Source organism: Gadus chalcogrammus, chromosome 10, assembly GCF_026213295.1.
Source record: "Gadus chalcogrammus isolate NIFS_2021 chromosome 10, NIFS_Gcha_1.0, whole genome shotgun sequence".
Lineage (NCBI taxonomy): Eukaryota > Metazoa > Chordata > Actinopteri > Gadiformes > Gadidae > Gadus > Gadus chalcogrammus.
Genome location: NC_079421.1, coordinates 19,018,886 through 19,039,457, shown reverse-complemented (window position 1 = coordinate 19,039,457; position 20,572 = coordinate 19,018,886). Strand labels below are relative to the sequence as shown.

Sequence of the window (20,572 nt, the reverse complement as noted above, 5' to 3'; positions counted from 1 at the left end):
GAGAATTGACGCATCTCTGACTTCTTCCATCAGGCATTGTGTGTCTGTGGCTCTGCCTAATGGGCATAGACTGGATTACTACCACAGGTGCAAAGTGTAATGCTCATCTTTTATTTTTTTTTCTCGTTTTTACTTTTATATCCATGTGGCTAATTCACACTCATGCATGCCTTCTTCTATTACTTTAGCCTTTACTTTTACTGGGGATTGGATCGATGGCATAAAAATGCAACGGATGGTTACATTTTGGAAACAGGTGTGGGTTGTTTTGTTTCCGCTTAGCTGCAGTCAAGAGTATCCCCACTGTCAAATCCAGTGGGAAAGTTTTGGTTTACAGTCAAGCCTCAAATAAGTGAATGAAAACATATTTTTTTTTATAGCTTACAATACAACAAATAACATTGACATTCCAACACGGTGCTCTGATGCGTTATATCTCAGCTGCTATGAGTACTTCTACAGGGCACCACATTGTTGATTGTGACTAAATCTGGATTAATTCCAACAATGGAGGATCATGAGGCTACATGGTCATTTCAGTAGGCCATCTTCATGATGCATTGTTTATAATTATAAATATTTAAAGCTCTTCTAATAGCACACCTCCCCTCCTGGTTTCAAATGGCTTTTTATTTATTTTACGTTTTGATTGTCTGGCCTCCTGGTATATTTTATTCAATACCACTTACACTGTAAATGTCACTGTTGAATCATTGGTTATTGAGCTAAGTGGAGTGTTGTAACTGTCCTTGTTTTTTAATTAAGAATAATAATTTAATCAACATCCTTTTGCATACTTGTGTCTACTACTGACTGGAAACCTCAATTTTAGTTCTCTTTATTTTGTTATTTGTTCAGAAAAAGTTGTTTTATATTATGTACATGGATACATTGATATTGTTTAACCATTTTGAAGAAAAAAAAGTGGAATCTGGACAGATGTATTTTCCAGATTGACGGAAGAAAAATAATAATAAAAAAAAGTAAACAAATGAAGCAAACGTTAGAACATGCCTCTACGTTGTGTAAGACAATGCTGTACTAGGTTAATCAATTGTGAGTGTGAATGGATGTGGTGGCCTAACACAAAGAATTAAAAAAATAATCCCAACTGTCAATTTAAAAAAGATTGAAAATTCAGTTGAGATTGAAGGGACATTTTCCTAAATATATTCAGTATTTACTATTGTTGGAATTTGCTTTAGGTTAAGCAGTGTTAAAATATGCAATATGCAAAATGTTCCATGTCCCTTTTTATTTTTTTCATTTGAAAAAAGTGAAGAAATTCGAATAAGAATCCTCATTCAAAATCAGCCCTGTGTTTTTTCTTATTTTCTGCTCCATTTGAATGGAGGCTTTTGTCAAATCACTGGTACTTTATTGTATTTATCCACACTTCATACATTTATTCCTAATTTAAGGGTTGATCTAATCAGGGGGGAAAATGGAGGTTCGTCATCAAATTTTAGCATGGCAAGTGTAAGTTATTGTCATCAATTGCACCATTTGTGACATAATATTTTGTTTATGATATTGTTGTACAAGTGAACATGTTTTGAAATACAAAAAGGAGAAAATATATGATGTACAACAAATGTCCTACAAAGGATTTAAAATGATGTTGTATTTACATGAAATAAAAATATCTAACTGAAAAGTCGTTTTATTTTACTGTGGGTGTGTGGGCAGGGCCGTTGCTACGATTCCTGGGCCCCTAGACAAGATTTACTGATGGGCCCCCCTGCGCTGAATTGTTGACGGGGGGGGGGGGGGGGGGAGGTGTAAGGAGCAATTGTTGACAGGGGGGGGGGGGGTGGAAGGAGCAATTGTTGACGAGGGAGAAATTGTTGACGGGGGGGGGGGGGGGGGGGGGCGCCATGGTAGTACTATGGGCTGGTAGTAAAATAAAAAAATAAAAAAATAAAATTGTGGGCCCCCCCTGGGCTGTGGGCCCCTAGAATCGTCATCACCTTTCACCCCTTATCGACGGCCCTGGGTGTGTGTGTCGGTGTGTCGGTGTCTGTGTGCGTGTGTCGGTGTGTGTGTCGGTGTGTGTGTGGTAGAGCCCGTTTGAGAGCTTTCTAGTTCGCACTCGTGCGTGCCTGTACATTTTAACACATAACATATCTACACAGCCCGATTGATTTCCCTTCACAGCCCATATTTAAAAGTTACGATGTGCAGCTGATATTGTTACCAGGTAACTGGGCTTATGTAGTACATTATTATACTTCTCTATTGCATTTGTAAATAATACAATATACTGTTAATTTTTTCCAAATTATGGTGGGTTATGAGATCGTCATGTTGTGAATGGTACAAGTTTAGTAACATTGACAAACGGGAAGTCTCTGTATTATGTTTATTTAGGACAGGTCTCTGGTGCCACAGCTCGGTCTCATTGGTCAGTATATGTATCAATCACACCCTGTGTGTGACGTAGGAGAAGCTCATTGGCAAAAGGTGCATGTGACGCATTTTTGAATTTTCAGCGGTGAAGCTGTTCTTGTCATCGAGTGACCAGTTTACCGTCTGCTTAGAGTCACGGAGATTTGCCACAGAGAACTCTTTTTAAACTACCGAGTAATTGAATAATGTCATTTTCAAGAGCACCTTTGAAACGGTTTAATGAAAATATCGGTGAGTATAACGACGCAGTTGCGAACAATGCTGCAAATGCGTAGCTAACAACAGTTAGCTTCCCTAATGTTGTTTACCAAGTTTGTATGTTTGGATAATATTTGCTGATTTCGTTATCTGTCGGGGATTTTCTTCCTTGCATTGTAAATATGCTATTCTTTTCACCTACGTGAAGGTTGTGCCCCAGCACCTGGCACATATAATCCGAAGGACGAGGGACACAAGGGACCTGCTTCCTTTCAAAAGTCGCAGCGGTTCACGACTGTGAAGCCGGGTGGGTTCCTGTCATTGGTACCCAAAGAATCCACAACGAATTCCCTAGGAAAGATATTGAAGCAATATTTATTTATTTTCAGTATGGACATCTCCGATTCCTCCCCCATGTCCGGACGTCCCAATGACCCCCGTGCGTCGCACTATGTCTGTGGACGGCCTTGTAAGATCTCACTACATGTTTACTTGAGTCAAATAACGGTGCTTTATTAAACGTCTACCATTGCACAATCACCATTCTGTAACTGTTTCCTCGTTGCCTAGGTTGGATCAAGTGTGAAGAAGGAGAAACCTGGCATTTCCTTGGAGCTGAAGCGGCATAAGCTCTTGGAGAAGGAGGTATTTCAGTCATCCAATCCAAATAAATGTATTTGATAACGAAATGGGGAGCGGCAGGTGTCGTTGCTAGTGAACCGCCAATGGCAGCAGCTTAGATCCTTGAGCAAGATTCCCAAACCTTATATCCTCTTATGTATCTGAATTCATTTTTAATTGCTTTGTCTAGAAGCATCTGCTGCTTTTAATATTTTAAGATGCATAAGGAGCAAGTAGGTGTTGGGCATGATCTTGTCGTAATATTCACCCTATCCAGTACCAATCTGGCATCACATGCCACCCTCAATATTAAAGTCCAAGATTCTGTTTATACATGCATAGCTGTCTATGTTTCAAAATTCATTTGCCATGAAGTCTTTTGCTGTTTTCATATTTTTACCTCTATTTTATACAGAAACCATTTCTAATCTGAATCCGTCCTGGTTTCCAGATCCGCTCTCTGGTGACGCAGCGCGGTGAGCAGGACAAGCGTCTCCTGGCCCTGGAGGAAGAGCTAAAGAGGCTGGAGGCCAAGCTTCTGTCGGCTGTCCGGGAGAGGACTGGCCTGACAGCCAGTGGCACAACCCTGGAGCGCCAGCTCGCCGAGCTCAAGAAGGCCAACGAGTTCCTGAAGAACAAGGTCTCTACCTTTCTCTTGTTCTTTGTACGGATCTATTTAGCCAGGTGCTTTTTATGTAGAGCGACTTGCAGTGAATGAGCAGGCGTATTGTGGACTGAACATTGTGTCTTAAGTCTTTTCTTTCTCCTGGATGAGACTTGTATGATTTGGTCAGAAGAGCTGTTTCCTTTCTTATTTTAGGTTTCTGCTGACACCACGAAGAAGAGAATTAACTCGCTCACCATGGAACTGATTGACGCCAGGAATAATTTGGATCTTAAAACCAAGGTTCAAACTTTTCAATGAAAATTATGAAAAGCTATATTATAACATTACATGCTCCCAATTGCACAGATGTTTGAATAGGTACAACCATGTGTTCATTTATTAAAATGAAACATTTATTTTTATGTTTTGAAGGAGATAAGCATGCTGCAAGTTAACACTGCTAGTCAGGTGAAAGTTCTGGAAACGGATCTTCAAGCTGCAAAGGCTACGGTTAAGACCCTCAGAGAAAGGAACCAAGACCTTGGTAAGACATCAAAGAGCAGAAGAAACACCAGTCATTTACATCTATTTGTTGTGTACATAAATTGGATCGGTATGCTTGATAGGGCCTAAAATAAATAAAAGTTTGGTTCCGTTTCCGACCGACCCTATCAATTATGTGCGACCCAAATTATTTTATGAGCTGCTGTAAAAAAGAAAGAAAGAAAAAAGTCCTACCTATCATTCGCTGCAGTTGGAAAAAATGAAATAAAAAAAGAATATAAATTCCCTACCTAGTCTACCCATGACCTCAACTGACAACCAACAGGAACCAAACGTTTTTGTTTTTTTTAGGCCTAGGAGAGCATGAAACATGATTCAGAAACTTAAACATGTAAATTCACTTTGTACACTACAGAGGACCTCCAGCAGGAAACTAAAGCACAGAATGAGGAGCTTTCATCAGAGACTGAGAAGCTACATGGTGAGTTGTTTTTGAGTTTGTGAGTGATTTATCTTTCCGGTTTAATCTATTAAAGATTCCACCATTGGAGAATAGTACATAATGTTCTATCTTAAAACTGTTATTTCCAGCTGTGATTCAAGAGCTGAAGGAAGAAATCAAGGTTTTGCAGACATACCTGGATACAGCCAATGACCAAGTCCAGGTAAAACAGATAAGTTTCGTATACAAAAACGTTATTGGAGTCCTATAATGTTGGCAATTTATTTTGGAAAAGTGCTTTTCCTCAACATTTTAACATGACAAAAAGTAGTAATGTTATGCTTTTTTTTTTTATGGCATTTTCTAACCGTTAGCTATTCAACGCGTGTTTGCTCTTTATGTGATAGGACTTACTGTTTTAACGTCTGCTTCTGGCAAATATATGTGTGTGTGTGGGATTTGAGGGTACCTGACTAATGCTGAGTTAAAATGGTAGGTAATCACATAGACCAGTTGTTTTTTCAAGAAGCTCAGGTCATCGTAGTTTGAGAACTCCATGGTGTTTCCTAGCCTGGTCCTACCAGACTCTCGTACTTCATTTCATTTGTACAGAGAGTTTGGACCTACTAAATTGACAAACGTTAAAGGAGAAATCCGGTTTAAAATGGATCTGGGATATGTTTAGTATGATAACGAGTTGGAATGTTCGTTTGGTAGCCAAAAAGCGCATCTAGACGCAATCTTAGGTTGTCTTTTTTTTTGGCCGATTCTAGCAAAGCGCTGTAAACTTGGAACGATGGGGGCAGTGTTTCCGCTAGAAAAAAAATTGCTGCCGGTCATGTGACCTGGGAGGTTTAATTTTAACGTTTCTTTCTTTTTTTTTTACTTTCGAGAGTGTCTCTGCTGCTTGCAATGCGCATAAGTCTCGTAACTCTTCCTTCCCCAAGGCGGCTTCGCTGAGCAGTCTTTATTAGAGCTTAGATCAGGCCCAGATAATCAAGCCCGCACCGGCCCGAGCCCGGCCCGACACATTAACATTTTTTTTAATATATGTGTAACTTTGTACACATTTGTTACTTAGGCCTACTCTGCTAAATATATATGTCATTATCGGGCTTATTTTCGATAATGACTGGCGACGTTTTATAAATTATCCCGCTTACTACACGGCTTCTTGCCAAAACGAAAAAATAACGTCACTCACTTTTACAATTTATTCGTTGGCAGCATTCGTAGTGTTGATCAGCAGTGAAATAGTCCGCCAAAGACGTTGACGTCACTTAGCAACCGAAGACGCTGGGGTTGACAAGTTACCGGACTACTACCCATGCTAGTGAACGGAGCGTTCCACGGCATTGAGAAAACCCGTGTAATAAAGGCCTATAATATTTATGTTTATGGCATAGATTTCACCTCAGATTAGGCCAATAAAGCAATGTTAAAAAAAACAAAAACGGGTCGGGTCAATCAAAACCTTCGTACACACCTTTTTTTTTTTTTTTTTTTCCTTAAAAAAAAAAAAATCATAGGATCTGCGCCTGAAGATTCGTGAGAAGACGGCGCTGGAGCATACTGCCTCCGAATCCCAGAGGAACTCTGCAGGGTAGGCACTCTGAAGTCTCGATAGCCCGTGTCTCAGCACACCCAACAAGGATGACACTGACTTTTGAAACGGTTCTCCTCAGGCAACTGGAGCAAGACCTGAAAATCTCCCAGGAGGCCCTGAGGCAAAGGGAGGAGGAGTCCAAAAATTACCAGGAAGAGCTTCTGGCGTCCCTGCAGTCCTTGCAGGACGCGGAGCAGAGGTTGGAGAGCCGCGGGGCGGAGCTGAGCGCCTCTCGGGCGGAGCTGAGGGACATTGAGCGGCAGATGGAGCGTGCCAACGAGGAGGCGGGGGAGTGCCGGGGCCTGGTGCGTCAGCAGGAGGCGGAGCTAGCCAGGCTTCGGGAGGTGCTGAGGAGCACCGAGAAGGAGCTGGATGAGCGGATGGTCCACCTGGCGGGGAGGTGTCTGTCTTACGAGGAGGAGAGAGGTAGGTCCCCCTCTGCCTTGCCTTGCTTATCGTGTGTGTGTGTGTGTGTGTGTGTGTGTGTGTGTGTGTGTGTGTGTGTGTGTGTGTGTGTGTGTGTGTGTGTGTGTGTGTGTGTGTGTGTGTGTGTGTGTGTGTGTGTGTGTGTGTGTGTGTGTGTGTGTTGATTGATTATTTTGATCAACTTAGGAAAAGTAATTGTGTGTACTGCAAAGGTCCAGAACAAATAAACAAAAGCAAGTGTACTCATTTTGACAATATGGGCCTTGATGGAAGTATCGTATAAGAAATGCCTCATAGCACTGAAAATACAAAAGCAATGGTGGATAGAAAGATACGATTGCAAAGAGATTGTCAACGACTAAAAGAAGGCAACCAAATACTAATTTGTCAATGACTAAATGGGAACCGTTGTATAAATAACCTATCCACCCTATTCAGTAGAAAGTGTTTTACCTGTGATCGAAATGCCTGTTTAAACTGGAAAACGTTGCTTAATAAGGGAAAGCTATTCCACAACAGGATTACACTGTAGAGGAATGGGCTACAACACAGTCCAGTTGCCCTTAGGATCAAACTAGCCCTTGTTGTGTGATCCTGTTGGACAATTTGTAATGTAATGTGTTTCATCATCCTGCACCCTGTCCAGTTGTATTCTTTAGTTTACTTTCATTTTGTATGGTTATTAGTATGGTTTGCCTGTTCTTGGCCTGACTTGTCGTTTTATATAAAAGCGTCGGCTGATTGACACTTCAAATCCCATGTTACATGTCTTTTTTTTTTTTTTTTTTTTTTTGTATGAAGGCAAGATGCAGGAAGAGGGGATGAGGAAGGTGGAGCAACTGAAGGCCGAGCTGTCCACCCTGCAGGAGGTCAGGAGAGAGGAGGAGAGGAAGGGGATGGAGCTCCAGCAGGCGCACACCACCCTCAGTGAGGAGCTCGAGAAGGAAAAGGTTAGGAACCAGGTCCACGTCTCCTTTGGGACCTTTCACAGGCACTCCACGTAGGCCGAACCGAAGTGCATGCACACTGTCTCCACAATTTGTATTGATGTGTCTCAATACAAATTGTGTGAATGGCTGTTAGTTGTAGTCAATTGCTTTTATTTTATGATTTTTTTTGTACGTGCATTAATCTCCAAGTAGATTATTTTGTATCACGGTTTGTTTACAACATTAAGACTGGGTTGGTGTTAGGGCTGCAACAACGAATCGATAAAATCTATAAAATTAGAGCTGTCAGTTAAACGCGTTATTAACGGCGTTAACGCAAACCAATTTTAACGGCGTTAAAAAATGTATCGCGCGATTAACGCAATTGTTTTATTTAAAAAAATAAAAATAAATTCTTTGGCTCAAAACATAGAAGCAGTAGCCTGACTGCTATTTTCAAATTACATTTGTTCAAAGCAGTCGTTTAATTGCACTATAGGCTCTTTTTTTGTATCGTCCTGTTTTGATCAGTATATGCCAATGTTGTTATCAATAAAAAATCATTTGCACAAGGCAAGCCGATGCACTTCACCATGCTGATAAGATAATTAAAATGAGAAGAATTCTGGGACAAAAAAATCAAGGGATATTTGGCATAGAAAAATAATTTGCGATTAATCGTGAGTTAACTATGACATTAATGCGATTAATCACGATTAAATATTTTAATCGCTTGACAGCTCTAATAAAAATCGATTACTAAAAGCGTTGGCAACGAATTTGGTCATCGATTCGTTGAGTAACGCGATGAATACGTCACTCGTAAGCGCGGCACTGTTTACAGCCAGCCGCCGACAGGTTGGTTCATGGTTCATGCACGCCCACAGCGAGCTTTAGTGTGAGCGACCACAGCTTGTATTTTGGTCATATGTCTTAACACTGGACTGTATATAAAGTGTTGTACCTTCACTGTCTTTGGGTTAAAAAAAAACTCCTTCAACTCAGTATCCGTCTAGTAGTCCAACCGAAAACTCTGTCAGCTGCCGCTGCTGCAGACGGTGTGCAGACGGGCTCGGAGTCGGCACCGCGTGCATCCACAGTCTTTCAAAGCAGCAGTAGTAATAATCACTCAACCGGACGGTGTAGAAAGTCCCGTCAGTTAAAAATAGTAATCCAGTTTTTAAATCCATGTTAAAGTCGGCAGGATATAGAGCTAGTTAGCTTAAAAGAAAAGTCGCAAACAGTGTCAAATGTGATGTGTTCAGGTCGGCTCAGTAATATGATTGATGCGTTCAAATGCAACAAAAAAAAGAAAAAACGATTTTGGCGAAAACGATCTGTCATCTGAGAGAAATTAAGATGATTTAATTTCTTTTTAATATATATTTAGTATTTACCGGTTAAAGATCTTATCGGTTAACCATGGACATCCCTTATATACTGTACATTTATAAATGTATACATTGTATGTTTTTTTTTGTGCTATCCCATTTATGTTTTTTTTTTTTTTTATCATTTAATATTACTTTTAATCGTTCCGGGACGTTGGAGCAATAACCTGGTGTTTTTACACTTCAGCCTGCACTGTGAAATTGAAGTAATGTTCAGTTTTTGAATAAAGATGCGGAATTTAAAAATGTTAATTGTTTTATCCAATTCATCGATTAATCTGAAAAATAATCGACAGATTGTTGCAGCCCTAGTTGGTGTACACAATAAAAAAAATAATAAAAGGTACCATTACAACTGGTAATATGTATAGCTTTAAGGGACAGCTGAAAAGTAGGAAAGAATTGCTTTCCTTGTCTTTTTATAAATGTGATGCAACTCCGGACGTCCGGCTGTAAACCCTGTTAAATCCAGCGTTGTCTCCACAGTCGCTCGTGGACTCCCTGTCCCTGCTGCTGGAGCACGAGAGGGAGGAGGCGGAGGTGCAGCGGGCGCAGATGAAGGAGGAGATGGAGGTGGTGCTGGGGGAGTTGGCTCTCATTGAGGAGCAGGAGTCTCGGATGCAGGAGGAGATGGACCAGTCCCTCCAGCGCCTGCAGCAGGAGAACCATCACCTGGTGCAGCAGCTGAGCCAGGCCAGTGCATCGTTGGACAGGTGGGATGTGGAAGACTGCCTGTCTTGCATACATTTTGTAAATGTGATGCAACTCCCGTCATCTGGCTGCAAACCCTGTAAAATCCAATCCAATCTAATTTCAGTGTGTATTTGATTTGTATTTGTTGATTGCTGCTCTAGTCTCGCTGTTATGGTCAATGTTCAAACACTTTGTAAACAAATGAAATGTTTTATTAATATTATTTCTAGTTTAATAGTTGTTTTAGTTGTATCATATATCTCATAGGCACTACCGCTTCCATCATGAAACTATAAAAATATTTGATTATTAGTTATGGCTTTGGAAACATTCTGGACCACGATTAAGATGGGCAGAAGGTTTCGTTTCCAGGTTCATGGACTAAAGGAAGGTTTATGTGGGGCTTTCAGGAAGAGCACTGAGGCTGCGTTGCTGGAGGAGACTCACCTGACCGCCATGGCCAGACTCCGAGAGGAGCAGACGGACTATCTGAGCAACCTGGGTGGCATCGCTACAGAGCTGGAAAGGTAAACGGAAATGCCATTCAAAATGTGAAAAGTGTCTGGTGAAAAAAAGTGGTGGTCTTTACTTAACCTATTTGCGTGCAATGTGAGTGCACTTTTAAAGGGAACGGACTCGCCTTTGTACTGTGGTGATGTTGAGTGCAGGTCCGTTGCTATCGATTTATTGAATTTATAATTTCGGCTGTGAAATGTCATAAATAATGGCATCACGCTGCGAGGGACCAGAAGCCCAAAGTGCCCTCAAAAATGTGCTTAATTTGTCTGAAAGGTGAGCAATAACAATATAATTTTCCTTTTTTATTTTCTTATGAAACAGAAATGGTGTTTTATTTTTTTTTACTTTAACCAGGATACTGTTTTTATTTACTTTATAAATGAAAGGATTATTGAATCAGCTTTTCTAATAATAATAATCCTATCAAACTCTTATTTCCTTCCAGCACAAAACAAGCCCTGAGCGGAGTGGAAGACAGAGTGAGGCAGCTGGAGGCCGAGGAGGAGCGAGTGGCTCAGCATCTCAAAGAGGAGCTGAAGCGAGTCATTCAGCAGAAAGAGGAGGAGATGGAGACAGTCATGCGGACTGTGGAAGAGCAGAGGGAGAGACTCCTCGCTGCCCAGCAGGCTGAGGGGACGGTTAGGGAAGAGCGTGTACAGTAGGTTTCTTTTAAAATGATTGTTTCATACATTTGATCCATCGTAACAGGACAGAAAATAAGGTTAATGTTATTAAACCCGGATGGAAAACTAACGCTAAATAGTATGCAAAACATGTTACAATAATATGATGGAAAAATCTATTATAATATGTAAGAAACACGTAGTAGAAATGTAATGATGCAAACAAACGCTCAAAACGCTGTCGTCTGCATTCCCAGAATGCTTTGCGAGGTGAAGACCCAACTTGCCCAGAAGGATGAGAAGATGAGGGAGATGGAGGGAAGCCATGTGCTGCTGCTTGCTCAGCTCCAGGAGGAGGTCTCGGTCCAGAAGCGGGAGAAGGAGCAGGCGCTGGTGCAGCTTGAGGAACAGGAAGGTCTCAAGAGCTCCCAGCTGCAGCGGGAGAAGGAGGAGGCCCACGCACTACAGGCCAAGACCTGGCAGGAACGGGACGAGGCGGTGGAGGAACTCCAGCGGACACGGGAGGAGAACGCGGCGATGCAGACGGCCCTACGGGAACTGCAAGAGCTCACGGAGGCGGAGAAGAACAAGGGACTACAGAGCAGGTCCGAGCAGCTCGGGCTTCACATCCGTCTGGAGAAGCTGGAGGAGGAAAGGAGCCGTCTTCTCTCTCGCGTGGAAGATCTGGCGAGGGACGGCTCGGCCCTCCGGGAAAAACTGACGAGCGCCGGGCAGGACGGTGAACAGCTGCAGGCGCGACTGGAGAGCTGCCGCCGGGAGAGCGTGTCCCTGCAGAGGGCCGTGGAGAGCGGGGAGGAGGAGAAGGCCGCACTGCGGAGGGAGCTGGAGGTAGAGCAGCGGGACGGGAGGGCGCTGCAGGAGCAGGTGGAGCTCTTGGCTCAGGAGAAGGTCACTCTCCAGTGGGAGACGGCGGAGCAGAACCACGAGCTCCAGAGACAACTCGCTGAGGCGCGGGAGAAGAGGTAAGGGAAAGAGGTTGGAGCGTACTTGGTGAATTAATTGTGGGGGGGGGGGTAGGGGGTTCAGGTTTGTCGAGTTCTATATTTGTATTGGACTTAATGTGTTATTTCTTTGTGCTCAGTTCTTTGAGTTCAGAAGCGGAGCGCTGGAAGAAACAGTATGAGGACCTGTATTCGAACGTCAAGCCCTTCCGGGTAAGTCCTAAAAACTAACATTTCCATGATTACAAATTGATCCATACTTTGTTTCAAATCTTAGGAAAGCATCTCATTAATGACATTATCTCCCAACATCCAAGATTTGAAATAAAGCAACGGCGAAATGTCACTGTAGGTCTGGCAGTGCATATTGATATTGGTGGAAACTGGGATCACTGTGTTGCATTTTTTTGCTCCAGGAGCAACTGAACAGTTTTGCGGCACAGCGAGACTTACTGCTGAATGAGAACGGAGCGAACCAGGACGAGCTGAACCGACTGGCTGACGCTTACGCACAGCTCCTGGGTCACCAGAACCAGAAACAGAAGATCAAGCATGTGATCAAACTCAAGGAAGAAAACATTACCCTCAAACAGGTCGGTAGTCGAGGTTTTCAAAAGCTGAACAACTTAATTTATTACATTTAGGTTTTAGAACTTGAATGTATTATCTTACTGATTTAACATCATTAAATTGATACAGTAATTTATTTGATTCGAGAGCGTCTACATCATTTTTTTATATATTATATATATATAATATATTATCCAATCAACTCAAACTTACATAAAAGCTGTGTTCATTAATTGAGCCTTTTTAATTGGGCTTATTTTGACTTTCTTAAACGTATATCATCATTTAACCCTATTGAGTCATTTAGCAGATGGCTTTTATCCCAAGCGACTTGCGGTGCAATGAGTTCATGGGAGGCTTGAGGTGCGACGTAGGTTAGCAACTGGTGGATTGAACCCGCTTCCTTTTTTGGCCAGGAGTCACACAGAATCCACTACAGCAAGTTTTCATTGACTCATTTGTGTGCGTAGGAGGCGTCTAAGCTGCGCTCCATCGTAAGCCGCCAGAAGAGTGATTTGGATCACCTGCGCTTGAAGCAGCCAGGAGCTAAGCAGCGCAGGTTTGATCCCAGCAAAGCCTTCCAACATGACGGCAGCAAGGAGAACCTGCAGCCTGACGCACCTGCTCATGGCCTCAGGGAGGGTGAGGACGGGGCACTCCTCCGCTCAATTTCTATTTATTTATTAACAGGTTAGTTATTTCCTTAAACTGGAGAGGGTCGGAATGGCTAACTGATGCGTTTTTTTGTTTTTTTTTCAGGAAACTTTCATTTGTAGCTGGGTTGGAGATGGGAAGATTATCCTTGCTTTATTTTTGGAGGAGCCTTGATGTTTAAGTCTAACTCTTATTTTTTTAGAGATGCTACAAGTGTAAATATTGAGTGTACCCGGAGTATTGTGTTAAATTTTCTGCGATGGCTTTCTATGCTTTATCATTTGTCCTTCAAGTATGCCACTCCCCTGTTAACATTACCATAATGTTAACACATTTCATATTCTCATGTTCTCCCTGGGTGTTTCTGTGTTTTTAAATGTTCTTCTGTAAATACAGTTTTAAAAAAAAATTAACTGTTGAACAATCTTTTTCTTACGTGACATTGAAACAATTTTTATAGAAAAACAAATTGATGAGGGAGTTTGCATTTAGAAACCTACTTTGTAATACGATTATTCTGTGCACCCTTCTTGACCGTATCCCCTGGCAGCCAAAAGGGGGCACTCTAGGACTAGCTGCAGGAGTGACGCCAAAGCCTCTAAATAGAAAACATTGTTCCACCCCATCTACAAATAATCCACAGACCGTCACATTGGACCAACTTTATTTGCCTTTCGTGTCCATTAGAAGTGACCTTCTGCCAGCCGTGTGCACATATTGACGTGAAGCCCTTTGCATTGGCGCGTGATGACCGCTTGGTTCCAGTCAGTCGCAGTACCCCTCCAGGTGGCGAAAGCTGCAGGGTCTGTGGCAGCACTGCTCCACGATGCCCCTCTTCACCTTGGTCGTCGGGTGACCCCCTGACGGGCCCTTCCCAGGCCTCTTCTCCAGCCACGCCCTTTCAATCAGGAAACCTTTTAATTCAGAACGGGTCAGACACACAGACAGGTCCATTGAATAAAAAATAGCTCCAGTACGGAAATAGACATGGCTGTTAATGGATGTGTTGTTATCTGATCTCCCCAATCCTTTTAGTAAGTCTCTGCTTCATGTGTGATGTAAGAAGGGATCTAGCTCAGCTTGGATTCAACCTGCATTTATTTTATTTTTTCTGGAGAATGGAATCAAGATTTTCCCCAGTTTTAGTACAATGGCATGACTCACCAAGGGAGAGTTGGTAGCGGTGCCAAGGCAACTGCCCTACAGTGAATTTCAACAAGGCCGCAGGGAAAACATCACACCATTAATGATGGGCCGGGCATCTATTAAACTTTTAACTAGCATGTTAACCCCCCCACCCCATAAACATTGTTACTCCGGTTAGCGTCCAAATTGGACTTCTCATTATAATAACAATCTTTGATCACAGTGGGTGAATACCGCTTCTGTGCACAGCCAGAAGCAGACCATGTCCCGCTTCAAAACCCTTCAAGGGGACAATTAGGACATGATTCAGGCTGAAACTTTGACTTCCTCTTGCCACTTTGCTTGTTACTACCCTGCTTGCATTGCTTGTGTAGCCTCCATCCCACCCACGCAGTCCTCACCAAGCAGGGGCTGCAAATCCCGTTTTTTGATCACTCGTCTTGGGTTGTAGAAAAAGCCCCTATCGCCACATACAAAGTAGAGCGCATCTACTAGGTGGGACCCACAAAGGTGTCTGGTGGAGATTGGGGCCACCCAGGGGTGGGTCACGACCAGCAGTAGCAGTATAGCCCATGGTACCCTGGCCATGGAAGGGTCGGCTTCAATGGGGGACAAACAAACACAGAGACAGAATATGAATGGTGTCTCCAATGGTTATGAGAACTAAGGATTGTGTGCGTCCTTAATGGCATTCCTCCCCACCCCATCCCTGTGACAGTGGAAATAAACAGGCTACTGTTGTTTGTTCCCTAATTAAATGGGGCTTTTGTCAACTGTGGCATTACTTTGGAGAGTGCAAAGAACAACCAATGTTTCCCCCAATGTTTTTCTGTATTGAGAAAGAAAACGGCTACAACAGGATCAATACGTAGCGATCAACCCTTTTAGAAGTGAAAAGGCACACAGAGGCGATTGAAGAATGTGGTGGAACCACAAGTCCAAATGGTCTTTGAAGAGAAAACAGAATAAAAATGTAGTGTTTCATTGAATTTCAAAGGGCCTGGATATGAAAAAATACCTTGCTGAAACAAAGTCTTTAGAAAAGCAATGTGAAGCAATCTTATTACAGTCTCTTGACTTATAACAGAGTCAACCAGAGTGTGTGTCAAGTGTACGATTCATTTATGACTAATGAGAAATAAATGCTTTGATGGCCAAGATCTAACACCTATAGCGTTGATCAATAGGGGGACTGAGAGAAGCCATTTCTTTTGGATGCACATTAACCCATAAACACACTTCTGCGCCCTTATATAATGAAGTGCTGTTTTGAACCAAAGACCAATCTCACATGCATATTATAATGAAATCACAATTCATTCTAATTAAAAGGAAAAATTGGTTTAAGATTTGAGGATTTTGTTTGATGTTTCATATATAACACTCCTAATGGCTCTTACATTACTGATTCTACATAAATTCACCAACTTTGACATTCCTTTAAAGTAGGTTTGTTAATTCCATTCAGAATGTCCAAAGTGGATAAATAAATGCTTGACCTGAAAACTAAATTGATGATAGTAATGTTATTGCTTGACAGCAATGTGCGTTGTCAAGCCAGTAGCATCAACCGGTCAAACAATTTGAACAGTGATCTTCAGACAGGGCTGCTGGAGCATCTCGGATGAACTCATAAGGTTTAACAGTTGAGATTAAGAGTAGACCACAAGGTCTTGAACTTGAAGGAGGGTTAGGAGAGGAAGGTTCCAGTGTGGGTTTATAAGCCATCCCCATGCTGCCAATCAAATTAAAATCTGACTCGCAATATGACGGTCAGAGATCTAGCCGGCAGAAAATTTCAAGGTTTCGTCTAGAGACGCGTTTAGAGACTGACGTGTGAGTCTTGGGTAAATGTGACTGGCTTGAAGAGAACCCACATAAATATAAGAAAGGGAGGTGAGATACACTAAAGGGCATGACTCGAGCACTCTCCAAGGTGTTTGTACTCATTGTGTCACCAGAAGAAAGTGCGGCAAAAGGTGGAATTTATACAGGAAGAAGGCATCTACTTCCTCACCCTTTTTCCTAAATAAAATAAATGGCATGACATGTTTATCATTCCACTGTGTTGTGCTGTGTTTTTAATTTAAAATGTCATACCAAGTCCAAAAGTGTAGGTGAGTGAGCATTGGACAGGGAGCTCATGATCCACACCCACTTTATTGAAAGGCAGCCGTACGAGCATTAAGCTGCCTATATTTCCGTTTATGCTGATGACCATTTGGAATTTGTAACTTCAAATATCCCCTGTATTTGAACTTTCCCGCGAGTTCCGCAAGTGGACCGGTGATTAGGCTTTTCAAAAGGGCAACGTTGACCTATTGGGGGGGGCGGTAGATATTGCTCAAATATGTGTATATTATTTTTTTTGCTTGGCATCATTGTCGATCACTGTGCAAGGTTATAAACAATGCGAGCCAGGATAACACTCAGAACTGGATAAACTGGAGGAATAATCGTAGCACTAACAATAATATGGTCCAATTAGGCATATCATTTATAATATAATATGATCTCAGAGCCTCATCTCTTTCACATAAAAAACTGATTTATATAAAACATTCTAACTTCACTGCATTTATTTCCCGTTAAATCGCTCGTTTGCTATTCCTTTGGGTCTTTCAAGTTAAGTTCACTTGCAGTAGGCTACATAATTTGTAATATTATTTGTAGCCTACTTCCACTACTGCTGGTTTACTAGAGCGCAAAAGAGGCGGGGAGGGGGGGGGGGGGGAAGGTGGCTCTAGATTGGCAGCGTGTGATATCTGGCTCCTGGAGCCGTGCCAGGCTAGTCTTGGCACTGCGAGCGAGTTGCGCTACACGGAGATACGCTGCGGAGGAGCACTCACCTCTTAATTGTCTCCTCCTGTAATATCCATCTTTTTTTTTGTTGCATGGAGATTGAATATGAATGGACAATGGGAAGAGAATGTGAGTCCTTACCTGTGTGTCGAGGCCTCGGGCAGCCGAGATGGTTAACTTATCAGCCACACGTGAAGAGGTGTATAGGAGGACTAAAAGATACAAGACAGACAGACTATTGGCTGCATTTCACTTTCAAAGCAGCCTCCTGCTACCCCTTCACCACCTCCCTCCCCTCGGTCCACCTGCTCTTTGACGTCCGCCGCAGCGGCGGTTAGCAGCCCTGTTCTGTAAGCATGTTGATCTGGTCATTAAGTGAATTAAGTGGTGACGGTGTCTGTGACCGTGCGCCCTGGGCCTTCAGTTTGGGCTAAGGTAAAGATGGCATCCTCCCCTCCCAGTGATGTGCCATATCAGGCTGAGGGACAGACACCATATGCCACCTGCTGACTCACATGTGCTGTCGTGACCCATGGTTACCACTAGAGGCCGCTATGTGGAGCCATTTATAGTGGCCTGCTGTATAATTATTGGGTTTCTTGCGTCTATTTGTTTGTTTGATAATTTTCTATTGTCTGGCTGTCTTTTTGTTTAGATGTCATCTCAAAACTCGACAAGGAATTGTATCTTAACACTGGCTTTTAATTGTTAAACATTTAATCTGGTTATTCTGGTTATGATCAGATAACTAACCAGCAGTAAAAGGTGGAAACACACACCCACCCACACACACACACACACACACACACACACACACACACACACACACACACACACACACACACACACACACACATATACAATCTATACAAATAGTGTACAAACACTTTTGTTCAAACATATTCCCAAAATCATCATGGAGTTCCTCTCTCTAAAACTATCACCATAACTATCCAAGATAATAAGCTTTCTCCAAGACAGCTCAGAATCCAATTCCCAACTCCTTCAAAGAAGAAGTTTTAGCTAAATGACAGTGGAAGGAGGTCAGAGCTTTTTTTTCTCCTTAACTAATGAAAGGCGAGTCTTTGGAGGGATGATAAAAGAGGTATCCATGGAGGAGCGCTACCCAGCAACCTCAGAACTGCGATTTCTGACGCTGTTAAATGTAAGAGCCAGGAAAGGGTCCAACCACGCCTGGCTTTGAAAGTCCCACCTCGAGGGGAGGGGGGGGGGGGGGGGGGGGCGGAGGCAAGGCAGCAAGAACTATGAACAACAACAGGCACATCCTTCACTCAGCTGCGTGGCTGGTACACGCACACACACACACACACACACACACACACACACACACACACACACACACACACACACACACACACACACACACACACACACACACACACACACACACACACACACACACACACACGTCACACACACACACACATACACACACACACACACACACACACACACACACACACACACACACACACACACACTCATTGATAGACACACATCAAATAGTGGAGGGCTCACCAGACACCCCAGACTGGCGGAGACAGACAGAAGTCGGGAGGAAAGTCGGCCCGGTCCCGGGGTAGAGGTTGCGTAACTTGTCTTCTGTTCTGCGGCGCTTTTGAGGAGATAAAAGGGGAGCGAGTGAGCTGAGGAGTTCAGCTGCGATGTCGTTAATCTGCTCTGATAGTCCGTTTCTTTTCGCCCGTAATTATCTCTTACTGTCTTAGGGAAAATGCTGGAAAGACTTACGGGGCTTGTAAAAAAAAAAAGACAACATCACTACAACAGCAAGGGTTTCGATCGTTGTGATTTCATCGTGTGTTTGAACTGCACCAAGGCAGATAATGAGTCAGATATCCGTAAATCAACTTTTTAGGATTTACGTGTCAAACCAAAGCTAATGGAGGGCTTATCTGTTCTAGATAAACCCGATTTTGCTGCAACAGTTGCAGAATATTTTATGCCTTGACATTAAAAGTGCTCAAAATATATGGGAAGTCGATAAGAAAAAGTGCTGTCGCAAAGCTAAACTTAAAAAAATGAAAGTATTTATGTAATCCTCGACGGGTGTAAGTCTAATTGCTGGAAGCGTCTCCACCTTTTAACCTTTGGACACAGATACCCTGTCATAAAAAAATGACATATTCAGCAGCAGTTACGATAGCACCACAAAACTGAGCTACCGAGATGTACAAACCCAGTGACGCACAGGAGGGGGGGGGGGGGGGGGGCTGTAGTTTAGACAGACTGGACACGTCTGAGTGTCCTAAACATTGCCCTCCGTGTGTGTCAATGGCCTGCTTGCTCGCTAGATTGGTGAGTAGTTGCCCTGTTGTGTGTGTGTGTGTGTGTGTGTGTGTGTGTGTGTGTGTGTGTGTGTGTGTGTGTGTGTGTGCGCGCGCGCACATGAGCACGGCTGTGTGTGTGTGTGTGCGTGTGTGTGTGCCATTAGCACGGCCGTGTGTGTGAATGAGATCGAGGGAGAATGCCCTGGTGTCTGCACTCCCGTGTTCTGGCAATGACAGTTGCTAATAGTGTCTAGCAACTGTCAGCGGTACTAGCCTCTGTCATGACCTACTTAGTGCAATGGTCGTCCCCTGTCTGGACGGATACAGCACACACACAAAACACACATGCACTCGCACACACGCACCCACATATATATATATATATATATATATATTATGTATAGACACACACACACACACACACACACACACACACACACACACACACACACACACACGCGCGCGCAAACACAGACACACACATATTTAATCTCAAAATAGCGATAATGGATGTTATTATTTCAACAATTTTCATAGATTCCAATGATGCACTTGATCACAAAGGTAATGCCTCTCTCTTTCTCACACACACACACACACACACACACACACACACACACACACACACACACACACACACACACACACACAGGTCTTTGGGTTGATTTGAATCGTTTGCCGACAGGGTCAGGTGACAGAGCTAGGTAAGAGATGGGTTGACAGCGAAGGAAATGACTACATGTTCTTGGTGTGACAAGCCCCCCCCCCCCCCCCCACCTCCCTCCCTCAAGAGAGAAGGAGAGGGGGGGGGGGGGAGGCTGGACAGCATGATGGCTAGTTTGATTTCCAACCGAGTAAATGGGTTTTTATTTAAACACTTGCGCCACTGGTTTTCTTAAATAGGCACTTGGATATTCTGGAAATGTACCGTTCTCCCCCCTTATTAAAATTGCGGTAGTGCTTACTCTGTTATATTATATATATATATATATATATATATATAAAAAAAAAAATATATATATATATATATAAAAATATATATATATGTCATATTTATCTCACAAATTGCTTTCTAATTTCTTTCGTGGACCCCTTTTATGTGGCAAACCTATCCAGCATGGAATTATTACTAATCGGGACAAGCAGAAGAAAATAGGTTGT

At 42.9% G+C, this 20,572-nt stretch overlaps 2 protein-coding genes across 2 annotated transcripts; one reads left to right on the top strand and one right to left on the bottom strand.

The window, feature by feature from the left end:
• Positions 1-2,475: 2,475 nt before the first annotated feature.
• LOC130390833 (hyaluronan mediated motility receptor-like) lies at positions 2,476-14,157 on the top strand. Its single transcript, XM_056600984.1, has 20 exons — positions 2,476-2,640; positions 2,816-2,914; positions 2,997-3,076; positions 3,178-3,252; positions 3,680-3,868; positions 4,049-4,135; positions 4,268-4,379; positions 4,755-4,820; positions 4,931-5,004; positions 6,311-6,384; positions 6,467-6,813; positions 7,615-7,763; positions 9,620-9,846; positions 10,237-10,353; positions 10,791-11,003; positions 11,226-11,951; positions 12,071-12,143; positions 12,347-12,523; positions 12,971-13,142; positions 13,260-14,157. Exons 1-20 carry the CDS (start codon positions 2,595-2,597, stop codon positions 13,274-13,276), a joined length of 3,120 nt encoding a protein of 1,039 aa, XP_056456959.1. The 5' UTR covers positions 2,476-2,594; the 3' UTR covers positions 13,277-14,157.
• Positions 13,912-17,349, bottom strand: LOC130390834 (insulin-like). Its single transcript, XM_056600985.1, has 3 exons — positions 17,244-17,349; positions 14,702-14,899; positions 13,912-14,068 (listed from the first exon to the last, which is right to left on the bottom strand). Exons 2-3 carry the CDS (start codon positions 14,886-14,888, stop codon positions 13,920-13,922), a joined length of 336 nt encoding a protein of 111 aa, XP_056456960.1. The 5' UTR covers positions 14,889-14,899; positions 17,244-17,349; the 3' UTR covers positions 13,912-13,919.
• Between the last annotated feature and the right edge of the window lie 3,223 nt (positions 17,350-20,572).